This window comes from Sinohyriopsis cumingii, chromosome 9, assembly GCF_028554795.1.
Source record: "Sinohyriopsis cumingii isolate HCF-2022 chromosome 9, ASM2855479v2, whole genome shotgun sequence".
NCBI lineage: Eukaryota > Metazoa > Mollusca > Bivalvia > Unionida > Unionidae > Sinohyriopsis > Sinohyriopsis cumingii.
Window position 1 is genome coordinate 77,250,271 of NC_142969.1, and position 26,052 is coordinate 77,276,322.

The 26,052-nt window shown below is 37.6% G+C and overlaps 1 protein-coding gene across 1 annotated transcript; it reads left to right on the forward strand.

The window, feature by feature from the left end:
- Positions 1 to 4,307: 4,307 nt before the first annotated feature.
- Positions 4,308 to 26,052, forward strand: LOC149792061 (methyltransferase-like protein 27). The gene is made up of 6 exons (XM_089969327.1): positions 4,308 to 4,432; positions 13,597 to 13,768; positions 19,429 to 19,560; positions 20,120 to 20,255; positions 24,938 to 25,030; positions 25,754 to 26,052. Exons 2-6 carry the CDS (start codon positions 13,610 to 13,612, stop codon positions 25,936 to 25,938), a joined length of 705 nt encoding a protein of 234 aa, XP_089825453.1. The 5' UTR covers positions 4,308 to 4,432; positions 13,597 to 13,609; the 3' UTR covers positions 25,939 to 26,052.

Here is a 26,052-nt window from a genome sequence, read left to right on the forward strand (position 1 = left end):
TGATTCCTGTCTCAGCCAAAAATTACATTATTTTAATATTTACGTTATCAAATTGCTAAATCTCATTGCATGTGAAATATTTGGCATACTCATGAAAGAATAAAAGTCATAGACAATTGAGAACATCGATAATCATATTTTTTTCTAATGATATACTTATAATAATTCTCTGTGGCTTTACCTTGCCATTCTTTAATGTTGTGTGTGACTAAAATGAATCAAGGAAGATGTTAAAATTTTGTTTCTATATCAATTGTTTTAAATTAACTTACTTCCATTTCAAATAAATAAATTTAATTAGGCACTAGAGGAAACAAATGACCATGTTCGCTTTTTCTCGTTTCGTCTTTAGGCAACACGTCACACTACATTTACGTTTTTAGTACATAAGCTTTTAATAAAGTTGTTCACTTCATGCGATGGATTCAATCCTTAGGTTGAGCGCCTTGTATCTTGTTTTCAGCTTTTCACTATGTATTGATTGAAACTTGTTCTCAAGCCACTGAGGTTCTTGGAGAAGACAGAAACACTTCACTAAACCAACAAAGTCTCGAAACGAGTCGGTGTACCTCTTGCACAATTTCAAGTGTGCGACCTGCAGATTCATTCCTGCTTGTGATTTTGCTGCCATCGTGAACTGGAAACGTTCAGCCTTCATTTATTCACGTTTAGATGTATCTGTCTACCATAATGTGACCCAAGTTCTGTGAAAGCATCTATAATATAATCAGTCTCATCTGCAGCCTTGTGCTTGGCACCAACGATTTTATGTAATGTTCACATCGGATAAGCACACATTTGATAATCACTCGAAAATCCCAGCTCACAACATCGAAAAGCAACCTATATTATGGCAATGTATGATTATTAACATGGGAGCTTTTATTTCTTCTAGAAACAAAATAAGTCCAAAAATCTTCCCATTACTTTACTAAACATGGTACATGATAAAACGGATTGTTTCAAATATTGCGGATGGATTCATGGTGCGATAAATTCACCAAAGACCCCCCACCCCCTCCGCATGCTTTGAGGACTCTACTGCTGGAAATCCGTGCGTGTGAACTCAGTTATAGGCGTACATTTATGCAGATTTTGGCGTCCCAGAGAACTTTGTAAAACGCTAAAACCCTACCCAGGCAAGACCCGATGGTTCATTAGTTAAGACGTTGGACTCGTGGCCACAAGTGTACGGATTTCATTCACACCATTCGACCGGCCAAACTGGCTACTGAATTCCTCGGAATTTTCTTCCTTAAGGCCATGCGTTTCTTTGTGTTTAATAATGAAATCCGGAAATGTTCAGGAGAATAGCATATTGTGTTAATTTGTTTCATTTAAACCAAACAACAGAAAATATAAATTAAATAATTTTTGTTTAATGGTACTGAGTATATCAAAATGCAGGGCCCCGAGTGGCCGAGTGGTCTAAGGCTGTCACCGTTACGGATCACTGCCATCTCACCTCAGTCTGTGTGGGTTCGAGTCATAGGTTCGTCTAACGCGGGTATGTGAGAAAGCTTGGCTGTGGGTCGGTGGTTCTTTCCGGATTTTCTCGGGTTCTTCCTCCACGATTTATACTGGCCGCCATGTATAGCCTATCTTGTGCTGAAAAATGGCGTTAAACCCGACAACAGCAACAATAACAACAATACCAAAATGTCATACAACAATTCACAATACATGTGATAACTTCCAAATGATGTATGTCTTCCGGACTTTAATTTAGCACTCGTAGAAAGTGTCAAACAATATTTAACCAAAACCATCAACCTTGCTACAAAATCTGTAAAAATATCAAATGTGGTCAAGAATTTATGAAAAATTCTCTGCTCAATTATTATCAAATGTAGACAATTTGTTTTACCACAATTCCCTCACCCCCAAAACTGTTCTCTATTTTTTCTTTAATGCAAAGTCAACATTACTAAAGAAATATATAATTTTTAAAAAAATCTTGTGTGTGTGTGTGTGTGTGTGTGTTGAGATTATCAGGTATAAATTTGTCACCTGCAAACCGTCTTACAGAATAAAGCATATTCTTTTCTTGCAAACCTAGCGATATGTTGCCTAGAATACATTTCTTTTGAAATATTATACATACGGAACCGCAATTTCCAGGGTGATGTACAAGGTCATTTGATAGACACGGCACTGGATTTCATGATTCACTTAGAAGCCGTCGTAGTATTATGACAGCTCCGCGTAAGAACTCAAAATTTCCGAAAAACGTCGAGCTTTTATGCTGTGTCTTTTGTTTACTAAGTTTGATATTTCCGAACACCTTTTTCTTGTAACAGAACATAACTTTTATTTGATATTGAAATCTGGGGCCACACGCAGGCGGCATATTAAAACAACGTAATGCTTTTATATCTTATGTTGCATTGTGTGTGTTCGTAAACGTTTTAGTGTACAAACAAAGTTTATGGCAAAATAAATGGGGTGTGCATGATTATCGTTTGTTTTAAAACAACACAAACAATACATTGTGAAGAATGATTTTGTAACGTATTACACGTACATAGAAATGTACGTATACCTACATTTGCATGTAGGCATACATTTGTATCTATACATGTACAAACACAATTATACTAGTGCACATCCAGTCGATCATGCATATGTATGTTACTGGCAGTTAGACTATTTTTTTCAGAATTATGTCAACAAATTTAGAGAGACTCATGAATACATTTTTGGAGGAAAGGAGTTTTACCGAACTTTATTTCATTAGGATTAATACGGTAAAAAGATTTGTCAAAATGTACATCTTTCTCTTGAGAAACAAAGGGCCGACAAATAAATAGTGAAATTCATTATCTAAGTCATCCTCATCGTAAACGGTACATGTCTGTCTTGGTATGTTTTACCAGCGTCCTGACTCAACTGGAAATTTGTGGTTGCCTGTTCTTAAGTTTAGTAAAGGCAAAGAAACTATTCTTTCTATAGATATCAAAATACTTCTCAAAGTTTAAATCTTGTTTGATAATTCGGTAAGTCTTACTTTTCGACGAAGCTTCTAATCTAGCATTTCATCCCTGTATAAATAAGTCATTTAACGATTGTCCAACGCTTACTTTCAGAGCTTGAGTGTTACGTATTGATGCTTGGTAAAGTAAATCAATTCTTCCGACTGAAATCAATATGTTTCTAATATACTCACAATTCTTCCGACTGAAATCAATATGTTTCTAATATACTCACAATTCTTCCGACTGAAATCAATATATTTCTAATATACTCAAACCAATGATAAATAAATTCGGAATGGATATCACTTACCATGAGACTGTAGAACCTATCGGAAATTTTGGAGTATTTTACATTTTTTATTTGAGATCAGAAATTCAGTCATGTGACATTAAATATGAAAGTCAATTGGTTTCCTACAATGTTCTGGGTATTGGAACACTCAACCTTAATAGTTACACCGAACTTTCTAACTCATGAGTACTAATTCATTTATGACAGTTTAAGTTCACTATTTGTTCACTTAAATTTATTTTAGTTGGCAATTTTTTAATTTTGGTCCTCTACATAAAGTTCATTTCAGCCTGATTTTGTCCATTATATATTGTTTTCTTTCCTTTTCTGTGACTAGGGGCATTCCATGTTTACCGTAGGTCTGTATCAGCAAGGACCCCAGTTAGTGAAAAAGTCGGAGTGTTTCGACTTTGACATTATAGAAAACGAATTATCTGCTACGTGGCCAGGGAGCGAACGTTTGACTCGGTTCTGACCTTTGCTTGCTTGCACTGTTGGTATGTATTTATACATGTGTGATAGTAAACAAGTTCATAGGTTCGTGGATTATAGATAAATATATAAACATTCAAATGCAAGACAAGAAGACTTGAGAGCAACCCACATCCAGTTGAAGAGTACTTTGTTGGCGCAGTCGAAACATTGTTTTTCTCAGGTAAATATAGGAACACGGATATATAGTGTCATTCAGGCTAACTAATTTTACCATGAAAATACCGTCGTCAGCTTAAAAACCATTATGCATCTCTGAAATAATAAAAATACCAGGCACAAGAATCTTTATTCATAACTTATAAATTTCTAACCATACCTTGCTCCGTCCTCGCAAACTTTAATTATTCAGAAAAAAAGATAGTGTCATCGACGAATGCAAAAATAAATCCTAGCTAATTATGGAAGACGGAGAAGTCAATATACAGGTAAAACTACACAAAGGGGCGAAGTGGACCATCCCACAGATAGAGAAAAAAAAGTCAGTACATATACTGTGTACTCCATACAATTACCGCTTGAACGGATTCACTTAACATAAGGGGAGACGAAAGCACAGTGGGAAAAAATCAAGTTGGTCTGTCTGTGAGATACTGTTAACTTGATAGTGAAGCTGTTCGAATGTACTCGTTCATCTTGTAGGATTATACAAGCTTTCAACATCTTTCGTAAGGTATGTACGTCATGTACATTGCAATACTCTTGTCACCTCTTTTATTACGGGGTCAGCACTTCGTTTATGATCGATTAACACTGGCAAAGTTGGCAATGCGATTACAATTTTACTGTCTGACAGTTTAAACGCTTTTCACATTTTTGAGACACATATAAAAGTAACCCAGAGCAGATAGCTCGATTTCTGATATTGTTAGGTCGTTTACGTGTTAATCTTTCATTTTGTAATATGTGTTCATCGCCGAAATTGGTACATCTAAACATGACATGCCTAATCACAAAAAAGGAAAGACAACGAACTAAAGTGGATATCCGGGTTGGATTTCGGATTTATAACAGATCACTTTTGATTGTGATATAAATACAATGTTTATTGATGAATGACTTGAATGGAAAAATAATTATGATTAATACGTGCGTGTATAATGGACAATTAACACAATCTGCACGAACCTAAAAATATAACATAAATGAATACAAGTAAATGACCTTACACAGTAGAAGGGAAAATGTTAATGATTCACAGTAATTTCACACGATAAAAAGAATGTTGTGTTTTCCTAAAAAAATAGTACAAATGATTCACGGTTATTTCACACGATGAAACGAATGATGTGTTTTACTCAAATAGTTAAAATGATGTACTTTTGCTCATAGTAAAATGATGCATTTACTCAAATAGTGAAAAATGAAGTACTTTACTCAAATAGTAAAATGATGAAACGATGGGACATATATCATACAAAATATCTTTACAGTCCCCAAACACTGGGTATAACAAACTTCAAAATAAGCCCACGGCTAAAAGATTACATATATGGAGTTACACAAAACACTCCGTCACCAAAATACTTGGCTACCAGTCACACTGGTCAATCAAGCAGTCAGCATTACAGGTAGTCACCGACCACCATATAATTCCTTGGTCAATCAAGCAATCAGCGCTCACCAATCGGTCAGCAACGCCCGATCACCTGCTACTCAACCAGCAACACAAACCAGAGCTACATAGAAATATACAAAAATAAACGTGGTAGTACGATAGTTATTACCTATAATATATACAAGAAATTAATAAATAACTCACATAACTCTACAGCTGAAGTTGTGCATATACTAAAGTAGACTGCTCACTGACAAGACGTTCCACAATGTAAAGATTTCGTCCTACGGTGAGGTATTTATACACAGACTATGTAGCCCTACACCATCTGTGTGCTTGATGTACATCGGTTTTTCCCATCGAAAGAACTTCGAACGTGCAGCATAGGATGAACCGAACTAAGGGTTTCGAAATATTGTACAATATACATAAATCACCCTCGGGTATCGTTGTATACAGAAAACGAAACCCGAGTACATGTATTTAATAAATAAAGGGATTTATACAATTCCGTGACAGATATAATCAAGCGGGATTGAATTTGTAGAAGAAAACAAAGTCGAAAATTACGCAGAAAATGAGCTTAACTGGATCCGAAAAAGAACTCAAATGGACATAACCGAATGAGTGCTCTGAAAACTGTGTAAATTAACAGTATTTTGCGAATACCTAATGTAAGCATTCTTAAATTAAATACACGGCGTAGAAATGCTACTTTATTCCGGAAGTTGTGAATTCTTAAACGGAGCTGTCTTATTGCTATGGGATATTCTAAGTGAAAAATAAATCTAGTGCAGTTTCTCTCAAATGCCCCTACGGTCATTTTTGTACATCACCATGGAAATTGTGGTTCTTCAGGACATCCTGTAAAACCATTGCAGGTGATAAATATACACTTGAAAATATCAACTTCCAGAAATTTAATAATAATACTATACGATGATAAAGGTGATTTAGTTCACAATGAAAGCGGCCATTCCAGTAACTTGGTGAAAAAGAAATTGTCAATAACATTATATATTAAATGGCTCAGCATTCTCCAAGGTGTTCAACAAAGGTCGATGGTAGTAATCAATTACCGAACTGGCGTAAGCAGAATTTCATAAGTATAAATGCATTCAAAATCAACGGAGACTTAGAAAGAAACAAAGAGACAATGAGAGAAGGCATGGTACATTTTCAACACCCTTATTTAAAACGCACTGGATACAAAATATTAAAAATTCTTTTCCATGATAATTTCATCCTTCATATTCGTTCATTTCAAATTTGTTCAATTTCGTTCTCATTTCTCTTTTTGTAATTATTTGTTACATTTTATTTATTATTAATTTACTGTCATTTTCGGAATTTAGGTGCCGCGTCTAAAAGATTGGCAACTATAGCTACTAGTTATTGATAGTATCAGATTAGTATCAGTTCGATAATGATAATTATAACACTGCAGGTGAAGTAATCAACGTGCTTTATTTATAAGAAAATATATTTAATGAGTTCTTCTGTATGAGAGAACGATAGATCTGATAGAAATTTAGAAGAAAAAACAATAATTATGAATTTAACTCTAATGTCTATCTTTTTCAATGGATTGCATTTTGCACTTTTGAACTTTTTGTTGATTTTCATAATGACTTCACTATGATGTTCCATACAAACAACATGTTACTCGTTTACAAATGACTTTGTTTAACTTCGCGCCAACGTCCATAGTTAAATTTGTTTCATGACATTTTCCGAGTGCATATCTTGTTCAACCAAACATAATTGTCAGTTTGACCTTCTAAACCACCCTCTGGGTCATCAAGAAGATATTTATCGTGGCGTTTTCATTCTGGGACACGCTGTGTCTTTCATGCAAACTGTATTCACAACACTTATCTTTTGTCAGGTAAATTGACCTAGATATATCACCTAACGCGAGGTTGAAAGTCAGGCCACTTTGGTGTGTTGTTATCATTACTATCACCACACCATTAGGTGTACTATCAATCTTCTCGTAGCGACTTTAGTGAAGGTCAAGTAGCGACTAAAACGACCAGTATGGTTGCTTTGAATATGGGATATTTTGAATAAAAAGAACATACATACATACATACATACATACATACATACAACTCTCTCTCTCTCTCTCTCTCTCTCTCTCTCTCTCTCTCTCTCTCTATATATATATATATATATATATATATATATATATATATATATATATATATATATATATATATATATATGCATACATACATTCACGAGATAAGTTTCAATACACAGAAGCAATTTCACTGAATCATGGAAGACTAAAGTAGAATATGTATTTTTAAACCTTCACGGTAGTCACATCATTTACGCTGCAAATGAAACTTTATAACAATATTAGCGGGACGATATCTTTTTTATTTTACAAAATATTCTTACACATCATGTGTACAAACACACGTGCCATTCCTCTTACAATGAGACATGATGAATCGTAATCAAATGTAGGACCAAATTCACCAGCAGCAAGGATCATACACTTTATGGTGATACCCTCGACTGGGCTACTACCTCTGCTTGTTCCATGTCAATGAAAACGTAACCCCAAACAAAGTAATTGATGTATTGCATTTAATCAAAAGTTCTAGCAGAAGCATATGATCATATAACTGATTAAAATAAAATTAAAATAAGTTGTTCTGTGATCAAAGAATGATATGTACCCAGATCAAAACAAATAAAGTAAGATGGGAAACAATCCAAACGGAAGCTATATTTGACCAGGTTGGATGTTTATATTAATGACAATAACTCTTTATTTCTAAGGTGAAATGAAATATACTTGTACGCATTATGTTTGCAATCAAACAGATCTGTACACTGAGGTCTACTTTATAATTTACTTTTGATGTGTTACGTTTTGTAGCATGTTATTCAATACAAATCCAGAATTTTTAACACCGTTTATCAACTTATTAACAATGGTCAAAGACCCATTTTCTTGAGGTTTCAATTTGAGACAATAAACCTATACCTGAAACATTTTGTGCACTCAACTCAATGACTGGTCATCGTCCACCGTCATGTATCTGACCTTCAGCATCTACTTGCAAACACCATAAAGACGTTTTGGAAAAATACATTGTGATTAAGCACTGTGTATAAGTTGAGTTTGATTGCGAACGGCATCTACACAAACTATTGAGTTATTAATGTACGTGATAGGTCGAGTTCGTAAACGCTATAGACGCTTCATTTCTCAACGGATTTTAATCAAACGATGTGTCTAGCTTTGCTTATTTACGATCTTGGTTGATTTTTATTATGAGCGATATCTCCACATAGCAATGAGAAATTCCTGCATATAATTGGCTTAGATTTATTTTTGAGGTGATGTTTGCCAATTTGTACTGTTGACTTTGAGAAGAGGAGGTATTTTTTGGCAGATGTGCCCCTTACCCAAAATTCGGCACAGTTTAAAAATTGCTATAAAATTCGTATGCTCTGCAATCGTATCGTTCTCTTGTTGTATACCCAAATTTCGGCACAGTTTAAAAATTGCTATAAAATTCGTATGCTCTGCAATCGTATCGTTCTCTTGTTGTATACCCAAAATTCAGCACAGTTTAAAAATTGCTATAAAATTCGTATGCTCTGCAATCGTATCGTTCTTTTGTTGTATACCCAAAATTCGGCACAGTTTAAAAATTGCTATAAAATTCGTATGCTCTGCAATCGTATCGTTCTCTTGTTGTACACCCAAAATTCAGCACAGTTTAAAAATTGCTATAAAATTCGTATGCTTTGCAATCGTATCATTCTCTTGTTGTATACCCATAATTCGGCACAGTTTAAAAATTGCAATAAAATTCGTACGCTCTGCAATCGTATCGTTCTCTTAATGTATACCCAAGACTCAAATCTGTCTATCTGTCTGTTTCTGTCTCTGTCTCTTTTTTCTTTGCTCTTATTTTATGACACTTGTAAAAAGTAAATAGATCAAATTTAAGTTTCATATTGAAACTACGAAAATACACTGCTGATGAGCATGCAATACGGTATATGAAAATACACTGCTTATGAGCATGCAGTACGGTACATGAAAATACACTGCTGATGAGCATGCAGTACGGTACATGAAAATACACTGCTGATGAGCATGCAGTACGGTACATGAAAATACACTGCTGAGGAGCATGCAGTACGGTACATGAAAATACACTGCTGAGGAGCATGCAGTACGTTACATGAAAATACACTGCTGATGAGCATGCAGTACGGTACATGAAAATACTGCTTATGAGCATGCAATGCGGTACATGAAAATACGTCCCAGTTTGCCTATTAAAAAAACGCATGTGATGTAACCTATGACGGGGACTATTGAAAATTATAGGTTTGGGGTTATGCAGAGTTCTTTCTCTTGCGGACAAATTTTAAAAAAAAGACAAAAGAAAATAAATATAACACACATTTCAATAGAACAAATTTTAAACAATCACCGCACCAATTTATCTTAGGGATTAATATCAATAACTGGTGATTCAAAACTGAATAAGAAGTGTAAAAAACACTCTAGCTAGTTATAATTGAGGCTATAACATTATTTAGTAAAAATGTAGCACAATCTTGTGAAAGAATGTAAAGGTAGTTCTTCATATTAGAACACTTGTTACTAGCTCAGTGGCTTGTCTGCTTGCCTGCTAGATCGCAGACTAGATTGGTTACCGTGTTATGTCCATAGGCACTACACTTTACTATCATTGCACCCACCCCACCCCCAACCCCCAAAAATTAAAGCCAGTTCAGCTAAGCCAGAATTGATGTTGTACCGCACTGATCCACACAAACTGGTTGATCTTAGAAATGAGAAAAATCCTTTGAAGCATAATTTAAATAAATTAATTAAAGTTGGCTTTTCCCAATCAAACCGAAATACTGTTGTTCGACTATGATCCATAGCAATAAATAGTAAACGAGGAAATACAGCACAATTAAACAGTCTCTTAGCAAAAATTTACATAAGACCGACACACACACACACACACACACACAGTACGCACACTAAAATATAAAAGTATTATAATATCCTTGGATAACTATATTTATTAACTGAAAAGAGATTATATATGTACTATTGGTTTTGCTTCACGTTTCATGTAGGACATCTTAACGTATACCTTAAGAGAAGGCAAACTCAATTTTATCTCAGCGCCAGTTCATCTGACCTTTCCATTCCTTTGTTAGACTCTGGGATCTGAGTCACATTGATAATGGGTATGGCTTGATTTGTTTTCTCCTATACTGCATCATTGGACATGATTGCCTGCTTTCAAATTTGTGGTGTACAAATAATTAATTATATGCACCGTAGGAACATCAACGAGAATTACACAAAGTGCATTTTACGCATGTGCACGGTAGTTCTTTAGAAAATTAGAACGTCTCGTCAATAGTTTATGTTAGTGTGAAGGACGGTTGAAATACCTTCTTTTAAGAGGTAGTGAATTTATCTGAAGTTATACGTCATTCATATACAAAAGTAGTCTTAGGTCGTATGTTAATTATCATACTGGGAAACTTGTTTCAATTTCGCGATGCCCGCAAACTGAATTAAGTACTTTAACACAAATCTGATACATATAGGGCTATGAAATGATAAACACGTCTGATAAAGCACATTAATTGTTTAATCTAGCATTTTTTAGGAATGACCAATGCTCACCATTTTCATATAATATTTTGAGACTTGTATGTTAAGCGCCGGGTACGTAGACCTAAAGGAACCACAACACATGGATAAAGTCTATAATTGCAATTTTAATTTAGCAGTAGGAGTAGGGGTTGAATTTTGAGAACAAAATATAAGGCTGTTTTTGAATTGTTATAGTAATTACAGTGTCCATGCTGCATTCATGTCTTAAGGAACAAAATATTATTCTCCATCGTATAATTCTTGTCAGAATTGTTTTAATGCATTTAGAGCCATATTAATTATGGGAAAAGTCTTCATTATCGTATGTTACGGTAAAATGACATTAAAGTATTAGGTATAGATGCCAAAGAATTACGGAACTATCTATATTATCTATTTATGTCTGTAAAATATTAACTTTTAAAACGTTATAATGTTGTTTGTTTCCTCACTAATTACATGTACCCGATTACTTATTTTGCTATCTAACTATTGTACACTGGGTTGCTAACAAAGTTTGGATCTACAGTTTAAGAAAGTGCAATCATGCAGGTAGGTCCACAGGTCCAGCGGATTAGGATGTTTTGGACAAATTGACCTGGTTACGTGACACTATTGTAGGTATGGTTTGTTGCCGTGTAGATTCATGCATAATGAGACTAAACGAATCATCATATCAATATAGATCTTCAGTGGCTGGGTCAGCTGATACCATCGGATATCTTCTAAGACTGCAAGTGAATTAGATTGTGATGCTTCTTATTATTTGGCTTTACTATAAAGGTATCATGTTAAATTGTGTTGACACTTCCGGCGACAGTCTGATTTTCAGTTGCAGTCAGTTTTAGGCCGACACGCAATACCGTGTCAAGTTGCTTGATCTAATTTAGTCAATGTATACTCAAAGATGTATTTATCTACTCAGAGTTTGCTGGTCCCCTGTAACAAAGTTGGGTTTTCTTGTCAAAAGTCATTTTGAAATTCCGTTGGACATAATATAAATTGTTTGAAATTTGAGCTACCTTTAACTGTCTCATAACATTTAACTATTCTGAGCTGCTGCCAAGTTTTTGTTGATGCAATGACGACGTTTTTGTTAACATAGTAGCAGAAAATAAAAATTAAAAGCCTTTTCAGTGTTATATTTCTATACGTCGACTGCACAGCGAACTGTGTGTAATGGTCACATCCATTTATTTGTCACTTCGTCCATCAGCTAACTATTTAGTCACAGTTTGGCAACTTGAATTAAGCTTCATATAAAGTCCCCAAACTTTGCAGGTGATATGCTCTGTGACAAACAAAGAACGTTATTGATTTGTAAGTCAACATACTTGAGGTAGACGCTACTACGTCCGATCCAACCAACACTATCCCAGTCGTAACATGAGTTATGCGTCACATTCCTTCACCAAACCATGTATGTTTACAGAACTATTTACCCAAATATCTACATTGATGTAGGTGTTATAAAGGTTAAGATGTGTTGTGATGTGATTTGGATTTTTAACGTAGCTTTAACAAGTTTTCAGTCAGATCGCTACGATGTCTGCAATGTGGCAGTTTATAGTTATGTCTAGCACTGGTGCATCATGCCACAGACACGTAGCATGATGTCCCACCCAGTCACATTATCCTGACACCAGGCAGACCAGTCCTAACACTAACCTCTTAATGCTGAGCGCCAAGCTAGGCCGCTGCATAAAGGTTAAGATAAAACGTACCAACCAAAACAAATTTGTTTCCGTGCATTAACGAGTTCTGCATGGCATACATTTACCAAACTTTGCGGAAAATATCCTCTTTTGATGCTAAAACATGCATGATTTGAGAAAGGAATGTAGTCTCCGAGAATTAACATGAATCTACTAAACAAACCGTCACTAAATATTTATTTCCTTTTACATTTGTCTGAAAAATATGGTAATTGATCATTTCAAAGCTTTAGATAGTTTAGTCTTCACTAAGTCTGAATCATACCAAGACTTATATTAATGGTACATGTGGTTAGAGCGTCCGCCTCGGATGCGGGAGGTCGTGGGTTCGATCTCCGGCCAAGTCATACCAAAGACTTATAAAAATGGTACTAACAGCTACCTCGCTTGACGCTCAGTATTAAGAGGTTAGTGTTAGGATTGGTCGGCCTGGTGTCAGGATAATGTGACTGGGTGGGACATCATGCTACATGTCTGCGGCATGATGCCCCATTGCTATACATCACCGTAAACTGCCACACTGCAGACATCGTAGCGATATGACTGAAATTTTTAAAGCTACGTTAAAAATCCTAATCACACACACATCTTCACTAAGTCCCACTGAAAAAATCCCCTTGATGATATCGAAAAATCTGTTAATTACATTATGCATATAAAGTCATAGGCTAAACTCATCATAATCTGACAAAAGGAAATGAGTTCGTTCATAATAACTTAGCGTTACTGAATTAAATCACACGCTGATTCACTAGGCTGTTCTTAATGAGTCAACGAAGGTTTCTTATTTTAGGAGTTACCTGCCAAAGATCACCATGACCTTTAACAAGACATGTGGCAAGCATACTATGAACTGTTTGCTATGTTTTATTTGTTTCACATTGGTGTTTCTCTTTCAGCAAAGATTGAACTATGGCGGATTTGTCGAAGAAGGAATGGGAAAGGTACCAAGACCCAGATCATGCGCACGTTTACAAGAACATCGCTACGGTCATGCAGAGGGGCATCGAGCCTGGTCAGGTCACCGCTTTCTACAGCAAGTGGGCGTGTGACGAGAACGGATATGAACAAGTACGAATATTCTTTATGGAATATAATTTGTTGCCCGGTAAACGATATCTTAATTCGTTTCTCGTCAGTACTTGTATGAGACCCATTTTCTCCGCATGCCTTTACCTACTCCAGTCTTATGATGTCCCGAGTTATTTTTTTTAAAATAGCATATCTAGTAGGGATTTTCATTGCACGTGAACTTGGCACCGCATTTTAAAGAACTTCCTTGAATAGAATATCGGAGACTCTGTATGATTTTGAAACTTTGGTAGTTTTAGTACAAATACAAGCGTTTTTCTTTTACTACTTTGTCGATATGATGATCTTTGTACAAGATAACGATCTTTATAGAGTTTGATGATCTTTTTACAACATGGTGATCTTTGTTCAATACGGTAATCTTTATACAACAATATGATCCTTTTAAAGTATGATCATTTTTGTAAAATTGTATGATCTTTATCATTATGATAGTCCTTTACAGCATGAAGATCTTGCTTTTTTATAGCAGATTATGATTTTTGTACAGGATGATGATCTTTGTACACAACAATGATTTTTGTACAACGTTACGATCTATGTAAAATATAACGACCTTTGCACAACATGACGACTATTGTGTGATACGATTATTTTTTGATGATCTTTGTACAGGATGATTTTTCCAAAAATCAGAATATTTGTGCTACATGGTGTTTTTTTTGTTTTTACAAGACTATGATCTTTTTAAAATATGATGATATTTGTACAAAATAATTATCTTTGTACAACAACATGCAAATGTGGTAGTTTCAGTAAAAACAGTTGGTTTGCTGTATTACTTTGGACGATGTGACGATATTTGTACAACATGATGATCATTGTGCAATACGATGATCTTTGTACAACATGATGATCATTGTGCAATACGATGATCTTTGTACAACATGATGATCATTGTGCAATACGATGATCTTTGTACAGTATGATGATCTTTGTACAACATGATGATCATTGTGCAATACGATGATCTTTGTACAGTACGATGATCTTTGTACAACATGATGATCATTGTGCAATACGATGATCTTTGTGCAGTATGATAATCTTTGTAAACATGACGATCTTTGTACAATATATTTCACTTTGTATCATAAGATAATCTTTGTGCATTATGATGATATTTGTCCAATGTGGTTATTTTGTTTTGTTTGGGACATATTGTTTTTTGTACAATGTGATGAATTTTGTGCGATACGATGATATTTGCACAATACAGTGATCTTAGTGCGATATGGCGATTTTTTGGGTACAATTTGATGATGAATGTACGATGAGACGATCTCTGTATAATTTGACGATCTTTATTCAATATGATGATCTTTATACAATCTGATTAAAATCGGATCTCAGCTGTCCTACATGAAGATATTAAGACGGTCACTTAAGGATCATGTTCTGGTGACCTTTAAACTAAGCCATTGGAAATGCAGCTTTCAAATATCTGAAAGTGAATCAAATTGTTCAGCATACAGTCATGCCCTTCATCCACACTGCCCAGTCTCCAAACGCGAAGATATGACTTCATCTGATTGGTTGATAAAATTAGCGGTTATGATAATAACATAGGTTACTAGAACATGACCATTAGGCGGTCGCTGTCAGATCTTCATCAGATATGATTTGATGAGATATGATTTGAAGCAGAATGGATCTTTATGAAATATCATTTTTTTCTAGTACCGGATGTTAACACCTTAGGAGAACTACTAATACCTCACAAAACCACTCGTGTCAGATTAAAACGTTTTAGCTAAAAAGCTTGTTGTTGTTCTAGGGTTTAACGGCATTTTTCAGCACAGGATAGGCTATACATGGCGGCCAGTATAACTGATGGAGGAAGAACCTTGGGAAACCCAGGGAAGAACCACCGACCCACGAGAAGCTACTGGCAGGCTTTCCCACGTACCCACGCTAGCCGAGCCTTGGACTCGAACCCACGCAGACAGAGGTGAGATGACAGTGATCCGGAACGGTGAGCGCTTTAGACCACTCGGCCACTTGGGGCCCCAGCTAAAAATTACACGTTATCTTGTGGCCTGGTGGCAGTAAGATAGAGGCTATCTCCCCTTAATCCCGGGATTAGTGCCAAATCCAGTGAAATACTAAAAAATCTAGAAAAGAATGGTTTCTTCTTTAATATGTTACTCGATCATAATACCTTAGGAAAATAGGCAGACGGTGGAGGGAGTTAATCATCTAACCACTGAAATGCCATTTCAGATCCCTTACTGTGTGTGAGATAGCTTCTAGAAATTCCGACTGGACAATATACTCCATATGTCGTGAGCGGCTTCAAAAGGAAAAGTCCTGATTCCTCATCCTTATGAAGCTGTCGAACGACCCAGAAGGTAACCTTTTTGCTCCACTGCTATAGATCCCACCTGATCGAGTTGAGCCTTTTATGATGAAAGATCTCTGAGATAAAGACTGGAGAAGTGTACTTGGATCTCCATCCCACGGCATCGATAACAACAGTGAACAGTTTCGTTTACATGCAGTGTTTATGGTGACTGTCCTAACTTCCTAAACCAAGATGCGAAGCAAATTAATACCTTCGGATTATTTCCGATATGTGGAATGACTAGTCTACTTTATTCTGGACGAAGTAATATTAATATGTTCATATAGCTTCCTTCCCTCCGGGATGGCAAAAAGAGGCAAGATCTCACTGAACGCAACGGCTCGATCTTCCTTAATTACACTTGACTGCTAATAATGGGTCCCGTAGATGACCTTGAGTTGATTTGTCCAGAATAGACAGGAATTAGTACTAAAGTCTGGTTACTCATGAACCGTAAATTGTTCTTGCTAATGAAAGCAGCGGTCATCAAAAGTGCTACTGACCCATGATGTCTGAACTAACTGTAGACCGGTCCACCAATTGGACATATATCCGCTTATTCAGCCTACTTTTCGCCAATGACAGCTGAACCAACGAAACTCAAGAAAGCGTTTCAAATGGCGTCTTCTACAGCCACTTTAGTACCTATGATTGACTTCACTTGGGAAAGACTCCAGCATAACTGACTTATGTAATCCAAATGGATTGAGGATCAGATACTTCTTTGGATTGTCCGACATCCTCTCGTCCATGACAACGAACTGTATCAGTGACCGTGGAACCGTAGGCTTTACATATGATTAGGTCGAGGGGCCATCTCATGTTTAGGATTTCGGCACCACTGGTTGAAAGAACGGTTTGATCCTGAGAGCATTTCCGATTCCGACTTGCAGATTCAGGAGCTCTGGGCTGGGACGAAACACCGGCCATCGTGATTGCATAAAGCAGACGAGGTAATATCTCGATTTACTGGCGATTGTTTTTGCGAGATTGGCGTGGTTGATCCAAGATTTCTGGTTTGAGTGGAGTAATTAGATTGAGGAGACAATCGATTCTTTTGCTTTCTGTATGACTTCAGAACCTGAGGCGCTGGTCAAGAAGCTTATACCATTGTTCATTTCAATCAACAGGAAGATCATCGATTATCCAAGTCTTTAAATCAGGGACTGGTGAGACAAAGGATGGAATGTTGGAATACATCTTGTTGCAAATATGTCTATCATAGGGAGATCCCATCAGGCACCTAGTGAATACAAAATGGGAGATAAAGAGACCATTATGTTTTGTATTACGTGAAGTTGGTTGTTGTGGGGCAACGAATCTGCCAATACACTAACTGCAACAGGACTAGTTTCGTTTTTCTGGAGGCTGATAATGAATGATCCATTGTGGTCGTGACCCATTGCACCCTGGGTTTTATGGCCGAGTCCGGTCGTGAAGGAATATTGCAATTTTTGCAGGCATGACGTTGTCCATTTCTGAGGTTACGATGGGATGCGGGATAACAATCGATGTAGTCGGTCCATAATTCTGATATGCGAAATAGTAACTTCGGCTGTTGTTGCTCTCTATCTCGGTCCCCAGTTAATTATATGACTTTAAACCTTGTGTGAAAGCTGATGGCATCTTTGACCTTCAAGGTATACTTCTTGGCCTTCCCTTTAGTACCGATAGAATTGCCGCCGATTGACTTCTGTCTATAATATGCAAGTCTGAAATGTATTCAAATAATGGTAACCAGAGAAAACTACACATGTAGAGTGGTTATCAGCCTGGTCTTGCCTTTGATCTGAATCTGTAAGACACAATAGATCAGGCAAAATATACAGGTGCAGTGCACTCCACGTCCTACTTTATGAACGTAGAACTGTCCGTTCAGAGTTACAAACTATGAAAAATACCCGTAAAAGGGCTCACGTGGTCTGTAAAAGTAGAAACGTAGAGAGTAGCTACTAATATTTACGAAGTGAATGCTCAGACATCAATTCCAGAAACAAGTTACATGTAGGAAGGCCAAATTGTGATTGCCTCTGCAGGTAAAATTACTAAAGTGTCGCTTATAGTAACTATGAAGTGGACGCTTTGTGAAAACATGTATAGGAAACTTACCTATACATATCCAAACACGACGAAAGAATACAATAATAAAAATGAGTTTTCTAAAGTACACTCTACACCTGCACGTAAGAAAAGACATTGAATCGTTAATTGATATTTATTGTGAGACAATGATACCTGTGGAAAAGGTCCAATGAGTTAAAGTAAACTCACTAAAGCGTATTGTTACGTCTAGGGGTTTAAACTTAATTAACAGAACAAGGTATGAAACCTAACAAGCATTCAAGTTTCCAAAATATAAATTTATTTAAATACAATATAATAATCAAACAAAGGGAAATAATTATAATTTACAATATATGACTTCCTAGAACGTAATTCTTTAGACCTGAAAAGGTTCTATCAAGTTCTCACCAATCCGTAAACTGTTCTATGGGAATCCGAACAGTGTACAGTTTGATATGCTTATCATATCGATGATATTTTGTACAACATGATGTTCGTTGCTCAACATCATGATCTTTGTACTATATGATGATCTTTGTACAACATAATGATCTTTGTACAACATAATGATCTTTGTACAACATAATGATCTTTGTACGACATGGTCATCACTGTAGCCTGCATTTTCTGTTTATGACGCTTCCAAAAGATCAGGTAGTGCGTAACTTTTGTTCTCGTGGATTTGTTAAGTCGACTGATTGACTTTCATTCCATATTTTAAGTATAAGCATTGCATTAAAATGTCAGTCAATTTTTAGATAGATTTAATACATTTTTCCGCTCACATGGCGGCACTCTAAAGTTGAATTAAAAAAAAAGTGTGACATGGATTATGTACTAGCAGTTTTAACTCCAGGAAGTTTAAGCTATCTTAAGCTGTGTTGTGTCCACATGTTATTGTATCATCTGGCTAGGAATGCTTGACAGGTTTTAGTTTTTCTTCAAGTTTTTGATCATGATTGCAGTATGAACATGCATAGTACACCATCAAAACGTAAAGCGGAAAACTATGAGTTTAAATCGTCGTGTTGCTACCTTCTGGAATCGTAATGCGGTGACGGATTGGTTATTTCTTATTTTTCAAAATATAGCACTCCTATAATGGTATCATGCAAGACTTTTCTTTCTTTCTTTCTTTCATTGTTTTTTCATTCTCTTTTGAGGCAGAAATTTGTAATGACTGACCTACTTAGCTTGAACACACCGAATACGTTTTCAATTGTTCGCTCAGGAACTTCCAGACCATGTCTTCAACTCCCCACGTACCACCGCTGCTTCCGCCGCTGAGAGCTTTCCTCCAGACAAAAGAGCAGATATAAAAGTTATAGATGTTGCTGCCGGGACTGGACTCTGCGGGGAGGAGGTGTAGACAACAATTGGTTTCTTTTATATCTTTATTTTTTCAAAGATCAAGCGTTTGGCGCAAAAATTCAACTGCCGAGAGTTCGATTACTAAGTTATAACATTCTTCTTGACTGTTGATGGAAATTAGCAAAGTAAAACTTTACAAAACTTTGCCTTTAATGCATTTCCTTTTACTTCATATATTGTATGTTTATTGTGTTTCTTTAGTATTAGTATAATTGAATGGAAAGGATCATTTAGGAATACAATTGTCTATATACATTTTCTGGTGGCAAATCTGTACGTGTCTTGGTTCAGATAGAACCTTACGTCAATAAACTAGAAACTACAGAAACATTGTCCAAATCAATGGGAAGGGAGTTTTTTCTAAAAGCATTTGTAAGAAAAGAAAAAAAAATACAATGTTTGTTACAGACTTGAAGCTATTAAAAGTCACTAATGAGTGTGTGTCTGTGTGTATGTGTGTGTGCGTGAATGTGTGTGTGTGTGTGAGAGAGAGAGAGAGAGCATACCACGCGATATTCTAATGTGTGATTTACAACATTGCTGTTTTCCAGCTCAGAAAACATGGCTTCCAGCACATTGACGCGTTAGATCCATCTGAAGGAATGTTGTCCAAAGCGAGAGATAAAAACATATACGAAAGAATTATTTGTGACTATATATCGGACAAAAAACTGGATATAGAGGCAGGTAGGACGCTTGTGTGTCAATGAGTGAGTTTAGGATAAATACGGTCGTTAGGTGCGATTCGGTTAATGGTTGGTTTTTGAGATTTGGTTAATTGTAGCTGGTTGAGTGTCATTTTAGTGAGACTTTGTTGGCAAGTTTTCACAAGTCAGAAAAAGATTTACATTTGTCAACAGATATAAGTATACACTTAAGTACGATAACGCCTGAACCTGCTTCGTCAAGTGCCTTTTTGAAAATGATGGAATGTAACAATATACCTTTAGGTGTGTAATGAGGTTGGACGTTGTTCTGCTTCACACAGCAACTTCTGTAGAGCATTATTTGCAAGCAGCTTTAATACGTTCTGGTTTGTCTTTGGACTGTAACGGACCGAAGTTGCTGAACGCAGGAGAAGGCATGTTGACTTCACAATGAACAATCACCAAGAACTAAACATTTCTTTTTATATGGGCATTCTAAATTTCTAACCTAAGCTATGTAAACTTGGCATTCTGCTCAGAAGTCAATTAAAGTACATGTGTTCTATATACTTCTACTCCGTAACTAAGTAAAATACATCTATTTTAAATCTACTTCACTGCTAACATATATCCTGATGAAAGAGTTGCTAAATGAACATGAATTTTTGAATTGACAAATAGTCACCTAAACGTATTAGACACAGTATATGTTTAGAAAAAATAGCCTGCATTTTAGCCACCTCAAATTACGCATTCGTTATCGTAATAGTCAACATTTATGGTCTTTTGTTTATGTAAATTTGTATTATTCTTACAATTATTAAGAATATAATTGGTAATGTTTTTGGATGTAATCATTATTTATCATGATTACACAATGTGATTACTCTGTCCATGAAGGATGATTATGATTACGATTACAATTATAGACTTTCTGAAATCAATGATTACAATTACATTTATGATTACAGCTCGTACTGTAATTAATTAGAATCGATTATTACGATTACAATCGTAATTGACCCCGTGCCTGGTCTTAGGTTTATGTGCGAGACCGCAATCCTCACCGGGTTTGAGGTTACCAAGGTCATTGTTGTGTATGAAAACCATAAAGAGAGTTGACTATCCAAAAACTTACGTATGATAATATTAATGGTAGTCTCTCGAGTCGAGGAAGACAAGTTGTGCGATCTCATTCAACGGTGGACGCGCATGTGGCTCCTGAGTCCAAATTCCGATGCACACAGGCGGTTGCAGGTGGGGCATGGGACACCGGTGGTTGGTAGTATTTGTGATACAGTTCTGTGACGTTTCTCCCGAGTTGCAGCAAGACGCTGGCGGCGGTCATCCTCAAAGGTGGAACAGGCTTTTCTGGTCAGCGCTCGCCAACGGCTTCTGTCTAAGGCAGCGAGCTCGAGCTGGCGGGGTTGGAGGTCTGTCCATTTGATGTTCATCTTGAAGTTGTCTTTGTACCTCTTATGAGGGCGGCCTTGGTTTCGGTTTCCCTGGGCTAGCTCACCATAGAACAACTGCTTTGGGATTCTGCTTTGATCCATGCGGATGACATGGCCAGTCCAACGAAGCTGGGCCTGGATTAATTTGGCTTCGATGCTTGTTGTGTTGGCTCTGTCAAGGACTTCCTGGTTGGTGATTCGGTCCTGCCATTTGATCCGCATAATGGATCTCAGGGAGCGCTGGTGGAATTGTTCCAACTGACTAATATGTCTTCGGTAGAGTGTCCACGTTTCACAGCCATACAAGAGAGACGTGAGGACAACTGCATTGTACATTTTCATTTTTGTTGACAGGCGTATGTCCGTGTGCTGCAAAACCTTGGTTCGAAGTCGTCTGAGTGCTTGACTGGCTTTTTGGATCCTCGCAGTGATTTCTTTGTCCATGGAGCCGTCACTAGATATAATGCTGCCAAGGTATTTGAAATTGTCCACATTCTTCAGCTGTGTGTCGCCAATGGTGATACAGGGTTGTGAGGGGACAGTGGTTGGGGCGGGCTGGAAGAGGACTTCTGTCTTTCCTAGGCTGATTGTGAGTCCACATAAGTTGGAGGCTTCAGAGTATCTGTCCATGATTGCCTGTAGGTGAGTCTCTTCATGGGTCATGAGGGCACAGTCATCTGCAAAGAGTGCTTCAATGATGAGTCTTTCTAGCGTCTTTGTTTTTGCAGCTAGGCGACGGAGATCAAACACTGATCCATCCAGGCGATACCTAATGTAGATGCCAATGTCAAGGTCACGGATGGCATGGAACAGTACTTGTGCGAAGAAGAGGTTGAAGAGTATCGGAGCAAGTACACAGCCATGTTTGACACCATTAGATATTGGGAATTTCTCAGAGGGTTCGCCGTCTGAGAGAATCTCTCCAGTCATGTCAACGTGGAGGAGCCGAATGTGGTTGGTAACCTTCTGAGGACAACCAAGTTTCTTGAGTACTACCCACAGTGCGTCTCTGTTGACTGTATCAAAAGCCTTTGTCAGGTCCACGAAGACAGCATACAGATTCATGTTCTGCTCAAGGCACTTCTCTTGGACTTGTCTCACTGCGAGGATCATGTCAACGGTGCTGCGGTCTGGGCGGAAACCACACTGAGTCTCGGGGAGGTTATCTTCTGACACTGCCGCAATAAGCCTGTTGAGGATGATGCGAGCAAGTATTTTGCCAGCTATGGACAGCAGGGAGATGCCTCTGTAGTTACTGCAGTCCACACGTGTGCCTTTATTTTTATAGACGGTCATGATTGATGCGTCCCTGAGGTCGTTTGGCATCTCTTCTTCCGTCCAGATGCTGATTAGCACGTCGTGGAATGCCTCCAGAGTCTGTACACTGAGAGCCTTGTACACCTCCGCTGGGATACCATCCTTTCCAGGTGCCCTGCCACAGTTATTTTGTTTAATGGCCCTCCTCAACTCCTCCATCGTTGGTGGAATATCCAGTTGGTCGTGCGTTGGCTGCTGCGGTATTTGATCAAGAACAGATTGGCTGACCGATGAGGGCATGTTTAGGAGCTGAATAAAGTGTTCTTTCCATCTTTCCTTAATGTTATTCTTGTCCTTTATTAGTGTAATGCCATCTGCAGCGAGCAAGGGCGCAGAGCTGGACTTTGCGTGGCTGAAGATTGACCTGATGGCGTTAAAGAACTCTTTGGAGTTGTTAGTGTCAGCATAGCTTTGCACTTCATCAGCTTTCTTTTCCCACCATTGGTCATGCATCTTGCGGATTTCAGTCTGAACCTCAGCTTGATAGAATTTGAAGCGGTCTTTTTTGTTGATGGAGTATGTGTCATTCTGCCAGTCCATGAATGCTTTGTTCTTTCTGGCAAGCAGATCTTCAATGGCATCGTTGTTCTCGTCGAACCAGTCTTGATGGATTCGCTTCTTTGGGCCCAGGGTCGCCATAGCTGTTTCTCTTATCGTGTCCCTGAGCTTGTTCCATTTTTCGGAGGCATTTCCACATATCGGTCCGTTTGTTGACAGCTTGTCATCTAGTCTCTTCTGGAAATTGAGCTTGGTGGAAGGCTGCTGGAGTTTGACAATGTTGAAGGCTGTGCGCACAAGTTTAGGACGTCTTAGGTGATGAGGGGCAATGTGCAGCTATAGGGTAGTTCGGACAAGTCTGTGGTCTGTCCAGCATTCTGCTCCTCGCATGGCCTTGGTGATGAGGACATCCTTGGCATCACGCTGGCGGACTATTACATAGTCGATTAAGTGCCATTGGCGAGATCTGGGGTGCATCCAGGTGTTCTTGTGTTTGTTCGCCATTCTGAACATTGAGTTTGTGATTAGGAGGTTAAATTCTGCGCATTTGCTGAGTAGGAGCAGGCCGTTGTTGTTCATTCTGCGGACACCGTGTTTGCCAAGCACACCTTTCCATCGATCATAATCACAGCCAACACAGGCGTTGAAGTCCCCCCCCCCCCGTAGTATGATCTTGTCGTCAGCTGAAACTGAGCTAAGTACAGAGCTGAGGTCGGTATAGAACTGCTCGATGGCTTCTGCTGGACTCGATAGGGTAGGGGCGTAGGGACTGATGATTGTTGCATGGCGTTTGTGGCTGATAGGTATTCGCAATTTCATTAGCCTCTCATTGATATCAACAGGCATTTCCGGAAGCTGCTTCAGAAGACATGATTTGATTGCCAGGCCGACTCCATGGATCCTGTCCTCATTTGGGGCTTTTCCTTTCCAGAAGAATGTGTAGCCGCTTGCTAGCTCAGTAAGAGAACCCTCCTCTGCGAACCTGGTTTCACTCAAGGCTGCAATGTCAATATTGTAGCGCGAAAGCTCCTTAGCAACTAGAGCTGTTCTCCTGTGTGGTCTTGCTACGTTCTCTTTGTCCATGAGAGTACGGATGTTCCATGCTCCAATAGTAAGTTTTTTTCTTTGATTATTTCGACCACGGATATGGATGATCTTGCCAGCCGCGGCATGCCGGCCAGATATTTTTACGCCCACAGTAACCCTCTTGTCATACGTTTCCGCAACACAGTGTCTGTCTGCGTCGCCACAGATTCTTTCTACATGAGAGAAAAGCAGCTGCACAAGCAACCTGTGTAGAGGACTTTGTGGAATATTTACTTATTATTATAATATATCATATGTAGTTGTAATGAATCGCCTTCCAATTTCTTTATAATATATTAAACCACTACCATATGACATCACACATCCACTAGAGTGTCCGTCCATTAAGGAATATGATGTATTTCAGGTACGTACGACTTGCTGACCGTGAGCGCCGGGTTTGGGGAAGGACATATTCCTTGTAGCGCTCTTCATGAAATGGTTCGGATCGTAAAACCGGGTGAGCTGGAGCTTTCCCGTCTTCTTTCTTTATCTCTAAGCTAATAACAATAATAATAATAATAATAATAATAATAATAATAATAATAATAATAATAAGAAGAAGAAGAAGAAGAAGAAAAGTTGATAACGACGAAAAAGACGACGACCACATAAGGAGACGACAATATCAATACTGATAATGAAGATATGCCTAACTTAATAAAGCGATGAAGGAAGATACAAATAGACACGTCATACACACGAATTCTGTCCTATAATCCAGGCTATTGAGTTAAGTAGTGTACAGCTTACTGTAGGATCTTACGTCTTTGCAAAATTTATTTCTTTTAATCTGATAGAGAAATACTTCAGTTAAACCAAATCCTTTCAAAATAGTCTGACGGAGTGAAAATAATTAAATATTTTAGCATTGCCAAGCAGTGAAGCATGCGAATTTTCTTATTATAAACAAATATTTTTAGAAATCCCAAAGGTATTCTACCAAGTTGTCCATATAATGCCGTCCTTAGGGAACGGCTTTACACAGAGTTTATGTGCACACTGAAGTTGGGCTCTAAATATTTACACACACTCTTTACACGAATGTATGTTATAAATATAAATTAACTGACACAAAATATTTGTATCCATTTTTGTTTAGACATTCCTGCTTTTTATAGTTAAACGGGATAGTAGTTTAGATACATGTTTTAAGAAAACCAGGGGTTAATTTTGTTTTCAGGTGGAGTGATCTGTTTAATAACTCGTGAAGAACATCTGCGAACAGTGGATGAATACAGAAATCGGCTTGAACCTTTAATGCAAACGCTAGAGGAGCAGGGCAAATGGAAACGTGTCTGTAGACAGATCTTTCCAGGCTTTTTCCTTGACAAGGAGGGAATCATGTGGAAATACAAAGTGTGTTAAATTGCACGGAAACAACGGAAACAAATATAAGATTCTACCCTTGCATTAATCAGAAGTATATGTTCTAAGAATACCTCTGAACCATTCCTTGTATCAAAATGGTTGTTTGCGCCA